Below are 14209 nucleotides of genomic sequence, written 5' to 3' on the forward strand. Positions count from 1 at the left end.
CTATATATCCAGTTGCCTACAGGGTGTTGCGACCTGGTTGACCCACAAATACCTCAAACTTAATATGTCCCAAACTGAATTAATCGTTTCTTCTTTGCCTCTGTGCATGCTACCCATTTAGCTAGCCAGGGCCCAAATCTTAAATTAGTATTAAATCTTCTTTTCCCCAGTAAAACAGAGCTCAGTGTACCTGAAAGCCCTCCCATACAAGAAGAAAAACAAATATAAGGTCATGCACTCATCACACAGGAGCTCCAAACACTGGCTCAATAATGTGCTGTATCCTCTGTTTGCCATTTTTCACCCTTCTCCACCTTGCTTTCTGCCATGGATGCTGACACATCACATGGATCCTATGGCCCATGGGGCATCCCAGTAGAAGACTGGAGGGAAAGGAGAGTAAGATCAAGGTACTGCTCCTCTGGCTCTCCTCCTACAAACTCTCATTCTTTAAGTTCTCAGTACAATATGATTTTACTTCTAAAATGGTAGATAGGGTGGATTTGGGGATAGGATAGGGAAATCAAGGGCAGGAAGATGCTAGAAGCAAAAAGACCACTGAAGAGATTTTCATAGCATTCATGTTGAGAAGTAGTAAGGGTCATTAGGGAAACACATCCTTTGAGGGCTGGCTTTCATGTTTTTATCTGCCTGTCCCCAACATCTAAGCCTGCTCCTCAGCACATATTATTTAAAAAAATAAGAACTGTGAAATAAGCAAAGATCAGGAGTCTAAGGTTTACCTTGTATCCATTATCTTCTTTGCGGTTGTGAGAAGCAGTAATCATCACACCTGCAACTGCTTTGAGCTCCTGGACTGCATATGGCTGAAAAAACAGTAACACCATAATTCCATTCTGCTCTCCAGCTACTTACACATTTGACATAAGAATAACCTTGAGTAAATAACAGGAGAAGACATTAAGACATAGATAGCCTACAACTTCAACAATCAACTCCAGATACACTGGGTACGATATAGCTAAAGCCATCTAACTGTTAGGTCACCAATAGCCACCTAACTGTTAGACTGGATGGCTTTTTACTCCTAGTCTAATTTACCTTAGTCCTATAAACTTTTCTTTTTCTTTTGTTTATTTAACAGATATTTAAGGAACACTTACTATATGCCAGACTCTATAGAAATATGAGTGATGAATATAATCTTAAAAATGTTAGTGTTGGAAGTTAATTTAGGAATCATCTAATCCATCATATTTTACACATTATAAAATCATAAGGGAGAAGTTCAAGGGTAGAACAACATAGGTCTACTGACTTCCAATTTGAAGGTCTTTATATATACTCCATGACCTTTATAACATATACAGGTCAAGTCACCATCTTCTCTCCCAAAGTTAATTGCCAGGTTGGATTTACCTTTTTCTCTGTAGTAGCTATTATTTGATAGCCTAGGATATCCCCCCTACCCTTCTACCATCACTTCTGATTTCTCTTCTCCTGGCCATAAGGAACAAAAGATTCAGGTCTAATCAGAGTAACTTATTCTGATACCATATTTTAGTTAAATAACACCCAACAACACAGTCTCCCAACAACACATTCAAATTTCAGTTACCATGGTATATTAACTGTGAGAAATGGTATCAAGCGCAAACTTGCTAGCTCTTCAGTCCATAAATAATATGTATGTACATAAGAGATCCATCATGATCAGTGACCAATCATGTCACTCTGTTAAAGTCTGCCAGTGATCTGTGCATCTGTTATCAGCTCTCAACAGACAGCAAAGCATGTAGTTGTGTTGCCTCCTTAACTCCTAGTGATAAATCCATGGGATAGTTTGCAAAAATGGATAATTGAAAGAAGGAACTGGCCAACAAAGATGAGAGTGTAGAAAAGGAACAAGAAGTGACAACAATGGAAGGGAAATTTGAATCAAACATAAATAGAATTACAGAAGAACATAGCTGGGAATGTTGACATTGCTGTCATTCAAGAGAATAGATGTGCACCCAGATAAGCTTAGTGTAGGTGAACATATGGATATAAATGAGGAATGTAGTTGTGATGAAAAGGATGAAGATGTCCCAGGGGAAGTGATACTGGCAAAAAAAACTTCACATTAAGGAACTCTCAGAGAAAAATCATAACATTGAAAGTACAGTGGATAAAATATGGGAAGCTGATCCAAACTTATAAAGGAATGTGACAATTCACCAAGACATAGAAAGGATGCTCACTCATATTAAGTTATAAAACAAAAAGCACATACTGTTTATACTTTCCTTTTTCTTTGTTATAAAGGTATACTTTATCTATCTATCTATCTATCTATCTATCTATCTATCTATCATCTATCTATGTAATTTCTACACCCAACATGGGGCTCAAACTCACAACCCCGAGATCAAGAGTCATATGCTCTTCCAACTGAGCCAGCTAGATGCCCCTGTCCTGTTCATACTCTTGGTACATTTTTTACCAAGAAATAAAACACTTTATTCTCAATGTTTTTAATGTTTTAATTATAGTGTACTAAATAAGTATTAATTTTACTATTTTTTCTTTTCCTTAGACATTTTAAACCAAGACTAGGGTATTCTTAATGTTTTGACAAAAAACTTTAAAGTTCACAGAACAGTTGTAATTTTCCCGTTGATTATTAAGGATCACTGTGCATGGTTTCAGCTTATAGTTATCTTTACAGTCCAACAATACCATGCAAAGCAAGGACTGCCTGTAGTTTCTAATCTTCATTATTATATCTTCCTTAATCCAGGAATTACTTATATTTTAAAAATTCCAAAGATACGGGGTTTTGTGAGTTTCTTATCTCTGATCTCATTGCATTGAGGTCCAGGACCATGACTTGATAGGCAGTTCTCTGGTATTTACAGAAATTTCCTTTTTGACCCTGCTTGATAAGAATGAATATCCTACTGAATATAGTATCTTCATGCACACACCCCCACTCAGATCAAACATGCTAATAGTATGTTCAAATCTCTCCTCAGCCATTTTTATCTGCTTGATAAGCCAGTTTCTGAAAGAAGAGTATTAAAATATCAGACCATGACTATGGACTTGTCATCTTGTTATAGATTAAATTCTTTGATGGGTCAACACATGCTTGTTGAATGAAAATAAACTCAGAGCAAAATTTGTTTTCCTTCCTTTCGTCCTTCATTTCACTTAATATAGAACTATAAGCATGACAAAGATTTGAATCCCAGTTGAATTAAGAAATCTTTTTAAGAGTAACAAACTGTACAATCAATAACATGACACACTTACTACAAAAGGTGTAGGAACATATTTTGAAAAAAGGTACACAGGAACATCTTTGGCCAGTAAGACTGCAGCAGTGAGTTTAGCAAGTCTAAAAAAAAAAAAGAGAGAGAGAGAGAGATTTCACTTAGTCCTTAGCTTACCATACATTTTAAAACCCAACCCTCCACAAAATAAATGTTTCATATTATAATTATTCTGAATATGTAGTAGCCTAATACAGCCAATTCTTAAAATCACTGGTTATTTAGGCTTCATGCTCCAGCTTAAAAATGTGAAATAAGATTTTTTTAAAAAGGAACTTAATAAGAAACAAAACTGATATTTTAATTTCTTCCTTTTTCCTCATTCATCTTTTGATGGCTCCTTTACTAAGAAATAAAACCCGCAAAAGGCAAAAAGAATGGAGGAAAGTGAAATAAAAGACTTTGATCAACAAAAATGCATAATTAAACCCTGAAAAAAAAGTATCACTATCTCATGATTACTCACGTATGAAAATACCCTAAAACTAATTAAGTGTGAGTATAATGAGAGAATACAAGCTATACAATCACTCCTACCCAAAACGCTGGCCAAAATATTAAAAATCATAACATAAACTATGATGTCATTCTAAATACTAACCCTAAATATTTAAAAATTTTAATCCTGCCTGTAAGAGCTAAAGGTTATAATAGAAGCTTTAAAATGCTTCTAGTCCAGCTCTAAAATAAACATAAGCATGTGATCACATTTCTATTTGACAGTTTCCTGTTTCAGAAATCTTACTACTAATTTTTTTTAAGGTTTTATTCCAACCCAACTTAATCTCTCAAACAATTCACACTGTACCTCTGGCTGCTGCAGCTGCTAGTTACTTGACCCCGGGTGTCATACCCAACAACAAAGCCTCTCTGCTTGAAGTCTGAGAAACATCTTTCAAGGTATTTGTACATTCCCTGAAGCAGATAAACACAAAAGATTAGTTCCTGACTAATACCTGCATTTTCCACAACTTAAAATCTATTATTTTTTATGTGTAGTGTGCAGCTTATTGGCTCAAAGGGAACTGACTTCCACCTTTATGCTCATGTTTACCAGTGTGGGAACAATACTGTTCAATCCTCAGATGTGAGAAGACAAACATTTATTTCCTCCAGTTTCAGACACATTTAATACCATCGAAATATCAGTTAAGTAACTATGAAAGCCAATATAATACATAAAACATTAGGGAAAAAAGAGGGGACAAGAGAGTCAGTATGCTAAAGAAAAAAAGTTGTTAGAAGAACCAAAAGAAATTGTTTCTTGCCTTAAGGCTGTAGACAACAGAATTTTGACCATTTTAGGTCCTGCTAAATCATAAGACTGAAGCCAACCAAAAGATTTGACCTGTTTATGACACAAACATTTTTAATCAGCAACATAAACCTTCATTAGAACATTTCTTTCCTTCCTTCCTTCCTTCCTTCTCTCTCTCTTTCTTTCTTCTTTCAAGATTTTAAGTAACCTCTGGGCGCCTGGGTGGCTCAGTTGGTTAAGCGACTGCCTTCGGCTCAGGTCATGATCCTGGAGTCCCGGGATCGAGTCCCACATCGGGCTCCCTGCTCAGCAGGGAGTCTGCTTCTCCCTCTGGCCCTCTTGCCTCTCGTGCTCTCTATCTCTCATTCTCTCTCTCTCAAATAAATAAATAAAATCTTAAAAAAAAAAAAAAAGATTTTAAGTAACCTCTACACCCAACATGGGGCTGGAACTCCCAACCCCAAGATCAAGAGTGCACGTTCTACCGACTTAGCCAGACAGGCACCCCATTAGAACATTTCTTTCTTTCTTTTTTTTTCAAGATTTTATTTATTTATTTGTCAGAGAGAGAGAGAGCGAGCACAAGCAGGCTCCCAACTGAGCAGGGAGCCTGATGCAGGACTCGATCTCAGGGTCCTGGGATCATGACCTAGCTGAAGGCAGATGCTCAACTGACTGACCCAGGCATCCCACCCATTAGAACATTTCTATAGACAGCTGATCCCATTTGTAATTCCTTAGTTCTAAAATCTCACAGAAAGAAAATTTCATGAACTAGGAAAATTTGCAATCAATGGTAACAAAAAAAGAAATGAAGTATTTAATATTGAAATCATCACAACAATAAACTAGAACCATTTAAGTATCCTATGAATGATTCGCTAACTTTAATAAATCCTTTTATCTCTAAAAATAACACTTCATACTGTAATAGTGCTTTAAAACCACTTTCACAAATGTTGCCACATTTAATCCTTACAACCCTGAAAAGAAAAATGAAGATACTTTTTCTATTTTTGTCTGTCCTTCAACATCTTTTCAAAAAAAAGAGTAGCATAAGATTGAAGCTCCACTTAATGACTTGCCCAAGGCCATTCATTCAACCAAAACTAAGTTATTCTAATTTATTGAAGACCTACTGTATGTCAGGCAATGCTAAGACACTATGTGGCAGCACCAGATGAGGCCCCAGTGACTTTCGGACCCCTCTTTCATGGCTCTTTCAAATATAATTGTTCTTTCCAACCTACTCCTGAAAGAGAACTTCAGCCACCTCCATTCTGGCCTTCCTCTCTACTTTCTATCTGACTAAGCTCTTCTTTCCAGCTTATCTCTTAAATCAGGCAAAAGACCCAGTTGGCAAAGCATCCTGTGATGGGAACCAAAACTACCCACCCCTCCAATAATGTCAGCAAGACCCAGCATGAGGGACCCCAGGACAATGACTAACCTGACCTTTATTGCCCACATGCACATACCCACTACTTTTGTCCTACACTTTCCTTATATAAACTTAGAAGTTTTGGGGGGCACTTTGGAGACAGTCTGAGATGTTAAGTCACTGTCTTCCCGGTGTTGGCCTCACTGAAATAAATTCCTTTCTTGTTTCACCGCCTCTGTTTCTCTGCCTTTGGATTTTGTCAGCAGCAAGTGGCCAAACTTGGGCTGCTTAGGATCCCCAGAGTCAGGTGCTCTTGCACCTCTGTACTCTGGTTATGAGCTCCCTATGAGTGTGTGTGTGTGTGTGTGAGTGTGTGTGAGTGTGAGTGTGTGTAAGTGTGGGTATGTGCACGTGCACACATGCTTAATATAGCCCACGTTGGTCAGTTCCACCAATTTATTTGTTTCTAGAGATGATGCTGTCCTAAAATCTCACAGAACTTCCTACTATTCTCTGTTATAAAAATTTACCTTATCTCTATCCCTGTGTACCTAGATTCTGAAAAGGGCTAGGGCTTAAGAATCAGATTCCATTAGGCTTTTCCTCTTCACACAATGGAATCTCAACTCCAGTAACAATTTACATTTCCATAGAAATTGATTTTCAAACACCTCCTCCAATCCTTTTTGTAAAGTCAAGGAATCTTCCTTTAAAATGAAAACTTACAAGGAAACGAATTTATTAAAAAGAGTGACCTGATGCATCTCTGGATGAGGAAAAGAAAGGGGACAGGGGTGCAGAAGTAGCAGGTATCCTACCTATTCAGTCATCTTGTTGTCCCTTTTTCCCTATCCCCTGCATTAGCCTTTGCCTTTAGAGAATTCCCTCAGAACAAGGCTAAGGATGATGTACTGTTTGGCAGTACTGATTAGAATTATATCTGCTGAGCAATTCTCTAGTCCAGAACTATTTTTAGCATATGCTAAATGCATTTTAGCCTCAAAGTATAGTTCTCCTTGAAGCAGTGGGAATGATTCACTACAAAAAGAAGTAATCTGTTTCTAAGTTGCATAAAAATGGGGAGAAATAAATTGTATCATATCATACACTGTCTTAAAGAACTCGACTATAGGAAACAAACAGAGGGTTGCTAGAGGAGACATGGGTGGGGGGGTAACTGGGTGATGGGCATTAAAGAAGGCATGTGATGAGCACTGGGTGTTATATGCAACTGAATTATTGAACTCTACATCTGAAACTAAGGATGTACTCTATGTTGACTAATTGAATTTAAATTTTTTAAGAAAAGAACTCTCATGGATATGGACACTGTCTTAAAGAACTCTTGTGGATATGGAAAACCACATCAAAGAGAAATATTTTCAACTACATTTTCCAAATACTCTGGTTAACCTTTATCAATGGCCATATACCAAAATGAATAATTCTCATTTTTCTAAGTTTGTTTTTTGTATTAATTGGAAATGTCAATATCCATTTCCTGATTTCAAATACAAAGTAACATTGTCAAGAGTTTGACAATGGTCACCAAAAGAACTCTTAATCAGAAAGTAAGTCTATAACCTTGAAGATACACAAATGACTTCTAAGATAAATCCTGTGCAAGACCAAAGGTCAGCATTTATTCTACATTTCTTATTTACAAGAAAGTACCTTCCTAGATATAAAGTTTCATTTTTTTGTTTTTGTTTTTGTTTTTAGAAAGGCACAACCTAATTTAGAAAGCCAAAAAATAGTGTGATAAAAAGTATACATATAGTACTTTGTAATACTTACCTGTGTTGACTGTATTACTGTAAGGTCATTAATATAGCAAAATCCTGCCCCCATAGCAGAACGAAGTCCTGCAGTCCCAAAAGTCATTCGGCAACAAAGACGATCTCGCAGCTCCTTGTTCATCCCATTCCGTAACAGATTTTCAATCTGCTCTTTTGTTTTGGGATTCTATAAAAAAGTATTAAGACTTAATCAGGATCACAAGCAGGGTCCTAAATATGAAGCCCTTCTGAGGAGCCAGTATTATGCATATATCACAAGGTTCTAGACACACTATAAATTCCACAGTGCTACTGATCAATATTAGTATGTATAATAAAACAATACCGGCCATTTACTGAGTCCCCCAAGGAGTCAAGCCCTTACTGGAGTCCATTTACATATCTCTAATTGTCATAGCATATTTTGTAACAATATTCAAGAATTTTTTTTAACAAATTGATAAACTTAAGAGTTATGGATCCAAAATAAGCCTCTTAGTCAAAAAATACCATTAATTAAATTAGAGTCTATATTAAGTTTTAAAAGAAATATGGAAGCTATTGGGCAAAAGCCATCAACACATGCTGACCAACTACTTCCTAAATCTCTGCAGTTCAAAGTGACCAGATAAGCTTTCCTGCTCTTTAAAGTCACAGAAAACCACGTGACCATAAAATGGTTTTAGATATTAAACGTGGACTTAGCTAAGAATGAGAATGAAAATTCAGTCCAAACTTGGCTTGCTAAGCAGGACACGCCAACATCTATATTTTAGGATTCTGTGTTTCATTATCACATCTTTTACCTTATTTTCATAAAGCTCAAGGATGCCCCTGACTGAAATAATACTTCACAAACAATTAACAAACTTCAAATAGAAATGCAGTAAAAATGAGAATAAAATTTGAATGGAATTTTCCAGTATTTTCTTTCCAAGAGTAAGAATCAAATATTACAAAAATAAAGTGAACCACAACTTCTCCCTTCCATACTATATATAGTATAGATTTAGTCCATACTAACAGCTTAGATCTTCTACATCTATAGCCTATACAATGATAATGAATATTCAGAATGATAAACCAAGGCACCTACAAGGTGTTAAATATTAGAGTATATTTGTACTTGCAAAGAAATAAAAACATATTAATATATATTTAAACAAAAAGGTTTTCTGGTTATAGTGGAATTAAAGTAACCAAAGTACATGCCACAAACTAATGAGAAGCCATGGAAATTCTGATTAACTGAAATTGTAATCTGCTAAAAATGGATAGTGTAAAAAATATATATATATATACACATATATATGCCATATACATATATAAAATATACATATAAAACCTTGACTCAAGGAATCTCTCTTTTATAAATGGCACACACTAACAAATACATAGGCTACATAAAAATATGAATAGCAAGAGAAAGAGAGCCATGAGCATGAGTGGGGGAGGGGCAGAGGGAGAGAAAGAAGCAGACTCCCCACTGAGCAGGGAGCCCCACGCAGAGCTCCATTCCAGGACCATGGGATCATGACCTGAGCAGAAGGCAGATGCTTAACCAACTGAGCCACCCGGGTGCCCCAAAATATGAATAGCTATTAAGAGAAGAATATAAACAATAAGATTACCTGGGCTACTATATATTATTCTAATGTCTAAGATACCACCAGATTTGATACAGAGGTCAAAGAGACCTGAAGAGGGCTAACATTTAAAAACAAGTATAAGAATGGCAAAAATTGAAGACTAAAAAAACCTCCATTCTGTAGAGGGTACATGGCAGTGTATTATAGTTAGTGACACTGAAATTGGGATAGTCCTGGGGCACCTGGCTGGCTTAGTCAGAAAAGCATGCGACTCTTGATCTCGGGGTCATGAGTTCAAGACCCACACTCGATGGAGATTACTAAAATTAAATAAATAAATTTTATTTTAAAAAAAAGAAATTGGGCTAGTCTTTTTAGAGTTTCAGCCACTATCAAAATTTAAACTGCATATGTCTTTTGGCCCATAAATTTCTCTGTCCACAGCCATATCTTCACCCAAACAAAAAAAGATTTATTCATACAAGAATGTTGATTGCAGCATTTTACTGGTAGTAGTATTATTACCATTGTATTGATAAAGAACTTAAGATTTAGAGAGGGAGCCTAGTAACACAGAGCTAATATTAGAGGTCTAGACAGGATTTGAATCCAGGTTGGTCTGGCTCTAAATCCTGTACCATCTCACTACAAACAACAAAATAATTATGTAGGGCAGGCTAATAATGCTTCTAATAATAAACTCCAACTGTAAAGTAAAACATTATTCCTTTTGATTACAGCTAAATAAAAACGATCTACCAGACATGAATACTATTAGGTTACTGAGTACTTCCTAACGTTTAACTGTAGAGCTAGTAGAGTAGGGCCTAAAAATTCCATTCTCTGTTATAAATATCACAACTAGTACTAACCTAATTCCTGGTTCTGAAAAAGCCTGTAAATTAGAGAAAAATAATAATGGATTAAAAATCATGATGCATTAGACATAAGTATATTTTTATGGTAAACAGTGCTAAGTGATTATAGTGACAGGCATATGAAATCTACTTTAAACTTGGATTTCTCCACTACTTCATAGGTAGACATTAAATTAGATATTGATGTCACAAATGTTTTAAAATATACCTAAAGGACTACCTATGTAGCCATGATTATCATATATTTTCCATTTAGATGAAATTGAATTTGTACTTTGTTGTTAAAATCTTCAAATGACTATGATTTTTATAAGCTATCATATATGAAGATTCTAAAGAACTACAAATTATTTTTTAAATACTATTTCCACATAGAACTCAGATGTATTAAATGAAAAGCAGAAGCATATATAATGTGTTTTAATTTGTGTAAAAAGAGGCATGTGTATACTTTATATCATTCCAGAAATTATCCATGCAAATATGAGACTAAAAATAGTGATTATCTCTGATGGGGAAACCAGGAGTGAGGTCTGAGGTAGAAAAGTGACTTATTTTTATTGTACAGCCTTGGTACTGTTTGGATATTTTATGGATGTATTACTTATTTTATGGTAAAAATTAGGTAAGTATCTATGATGGCTGAGAAATACTATTTGTGTGTCTACATGAATACTTTTTACTTCACAAATTGTTCTTTTTAGAACAGTACCCACAGAAGGCTATTAATAAAACATATATTGGAGCTTTCTCAAATACAAATTATTGTTCACTTAATAAATGTGCTCTCTTCAAAAAAACCAAAAGAAAACAAAAACAAATTAAACGTGCTCTCTTATTTACAATGCACTCATTACTTGAGGGTAGGAGGAGTCTAATCAGCCAAAAAAAAGAAAAAAATGGTTCAACTGGTGTCAATAAAGAAAGCACCTCTAAAATTATACTGTAAGTCTGTGGAGAAGTTATATGATTTACATACTTTTTGGTAATGCACTTATTGATCTACTACATAAAATGAAAATTAATTATTTAGAAAGTAAATGCTTTTTTTAAAAAAGATTTTATTTATTTATTCATGAGAGACAGAGAGAGAGAGAGAGAGAGAGAGAGAGAAGCAGAGGGAGAAGCGGGCTCCCTGGTGTGGGACTCGATCCCAGTACTCTGGGATCATGACCTGAGCTGAAGGCAGACACCCAACCATCTGAGCCACCCAGGCGCCCCTAGAAAGTAAATGCTTTCAATCTGAACTAAATTTGCTCTTAACTAGTATATTTTAGAATCCCAGTAATTTTAGTACCCCAAAAAAGTAATCCTGCAGAAAATCCAAAAGATTTTAGTGACTGCTAGCATTTTCTATACTCCATCAGGAATAAAGCTGATTGTTTAGTAGGAAATCAGTAAGCTAAAGATACAGAATTAAAGCCATGCATTATTTTCAAATTTTACCTGTTTACCCAAAATTTTCCTTTAGGTTCTAATCCTATGGATTGCTGCAACTTTATATGGCTGAAATGAAGAAAAGAAAGTGTCTTCTTACATAATACTCTGTAGAGTTCTGTTTTTTCCACAGTGTAGGTCCATTCAAAGAAAACATGAAAGAACTGATTTACCAAAAAAAAAAAAACAACTTCTAACAAACTTCTTACAAACTCTCATAAATGTGAATAAAGCTATATACCAGACCAAACTCACTCCAACTCTGCCTGCCATGAAATGAAAGTATTAGTACTCACTTACGAAGGATTATTTTGGACTCACCTAAGCTTTTCTGAACCTATTCTGTTCATAATTAGGGGGTTTCTGTATTACTGATGTGTAATAAATGTAAATGTATATAAAAGTATGTAAAAGTAATTAATCATCATTTTATAAAACAAATCAAGTTTGTCAATGAGGAATTCACCTATAAATCTTCTTTTATAAATCTAATATTTGTATAATTTTTATACAACTTGAATCTACTCTATTAATATTCTAGTACTAAACCTAACAGCATAAAAACAATTTAAAATGTGACCTTCATTGTTTAGAAGATTAGAACAGATCTAAAAGAACCTAATATATATTCACAATCCAAATCCTAATACTGTTTTATATCTAAAGATGAGGCACTATACAAAACTGACTTTTTAGTGGCTCCAGTATATCTAAAATTGCAAAGCTGCAAATAACATTTTAAAATGTTACTGACAGAGGCTGGTGTCTAAACAATAAATACCAGTTTTATGTAACTACAGAGAAAAAATATTTATTTCTAAACAGAAGTTAAAATAGGAAACGGCAGTCTGAAAATCTGAAGAGTAAACGACATTTACTCTGAGGGTCAGCCAGCTTGAAGATCCAAATCTAGAGACCTGAAGCAGAACATGTTTTCCCAACCAGATGCTTCCTTACTGAGTCCAAAATATACTCTTGCTCACCAATAATTTTTTCCCATTTGAGGGTCTTTGTGTAAGTCTAAATTTTATTTCTCAATCTTTAAAATTTCTTTTTCGTACAGTAGTTGACATACAACATTGTATACGTTTTAAATATAAAACAGTGATTTGATAATTCAGTAGATTACACAATGCTCACCATGATAAATGTAGTTATACCATCTGTCACCATATGTTAATACAATATTATTGACTATATTCCCTATGCTGTACTCATCTCCATGACTTGTTTGTAACTGGAAGTTTGTATTTCTCAATCCCTTTTGCCTATTTTGCACATGCCTCCACCTCACTCCCCTCTGGCAACCACCAGTTTGTTCTCTGTATTTATGAGTCTGTTTCTGGTTTTAGTTTGTTCATTTGTTTTGTCTTTTAGATTCCACATATAGGTAAAATAATTTCTCATTTTAAAAAAATTTATAGAAATTAGCATAAATTAAATTGGCTTAGATAAATTTGAATGACTATTCTTGTCATATAAAATGAGATTTCATTAATAATGGCTTAATAAAATTTGAGAAATAACCACTTAATGAATATAAGAATCATATCCAGGAAATAAAGATTCTAACTACTCAAAAAGCAGAAAATACAATTCCAAATATATTATCATTTAAGTATAATACTAAATATACCAAAATTAGTGTGAAAGATGAAAATATTGATTTTTTAAAAAATTTTATCCATTTATTTGTCAGAGAGAGAAAGAAAGCAAGCACAAGCAGGGGGAGCGGCAGGAAGAGGGAGAAGCAGGCTCCCTGCCAAGCAAGGAGCCCGATGTGGGACTCCATCCCAGGGGATCATGACCTAAGCCAAAGGCAGACACCCAACCAACTGAGCTACCCAGGTGTCCCAAAATATTATTTTATTTCAAAACTTAAGATTAGGTAGACAGTTTTTTTTTAACAAAGCACACACATTGAGCCGAATTTTACTGTTCAATAATATAGTCATACTCAAGTATCTACTAAGCTTTAAACAAAAAATATTTCTCATATAAGGCAGTCAAAATACATTTCAAGTGTTTGCTGTTTTTCTCTAGGTATTTTGACACACACTTTTCTTGACTAAAAAAAATAATGTCTTAATTTAAAAAAAACAAAAAACACAAAAAAACACCATCTCAGATGCAGAGAAAGCATTTGAAAAATCCACACCCAATAATTATTTTTAAATTTCTCAGATATTTTTAATAGTAATTCCACGAGGCATCTACCCAAGAGAAATGAAACATATTCACACAAAGACCTGTAAATGAATTTTAATTGTAGATTTATTCTTAACAGTTGAAACATGTTGTCCATCAACTGGTGAATGAATAAACAAATTGTACATCCATAAAATGGAATAACATTTAGCAATAAAAAGGAATAAACCACTGAAATATACAACAAAATGGATAAATCTCACAAGCATTATGTTAAGTGAAGGAAGCTAGACACAAAAAGTCTACATATTGTATGATTTTTGTAAAGGCAAACTGCAGGAACAGTAAAGAACTATTACAACTCAACAATAAAAAAACAACCCAATTTAAAACGGGGCAAAGGAGGGGTGCCTGGGCGGCTCAGACGGTTGAGTGTCTGACTTTGGCTCAGGTCATGATCTT

General features: G+C 34.8%; 1 protein-coding gene across 7 annotated transcripts in view; it reads right to left on the reverse strand.

Annotated features, from left to right (window-relative positions):
* PGM2L1 (phosphoglucomutase 2 like 1) overlaps positions 1–14209 on the reverse strand; it is a 95829-nt gene that overhangs the window by 22546 nt on the left and 59074 nt on the right. For 6 of the 7 annotated variants that reach the window (XM_025894452.2, XM_025894455.2, XM_025894451.2 and 3 more), the window contains 4 exons: positions 7715–7882; positions 4087–4193; positions 3259–3343; positions 744–827 (listed from right to left, as the gene is read on the reverse strand). In XM_025894452.2, coding sequence (XP_025750237.1) covers positions 744–827; positions 3259–3343; positions 4087–4193; positions 7715–7837 — 399 coding nt within the window. In that variant the 5' untranslated portion in view covers positions 7838–7882. The remainder of the gene's footprint in view (positions 1–743; positions 828–3258; positions 3344–4086; positions 4194–7714; positions 7883–14209) is intronic. The other variant, XM_025894459.2, reaches the window with a different exon arrangement.

This window comes from Callorhinus ursinus, unplaced genomic scaffold (assembly GCF_003265705.2).
Source record: "Callorhinus ursinus isolate GAN/ISIS: 27379988/994484 unplaced genomic scaffold, GSC_fseal_2.0 scaffold35, whole genome shotgun sequence".
NCBI classification, from domain to species: domain Eukaryota; kingdom Metazoa; phylum Chordata; class Mammalia; order Carnivora; family Otariidae; genus Callorhinus; species Callorhinus ursinus.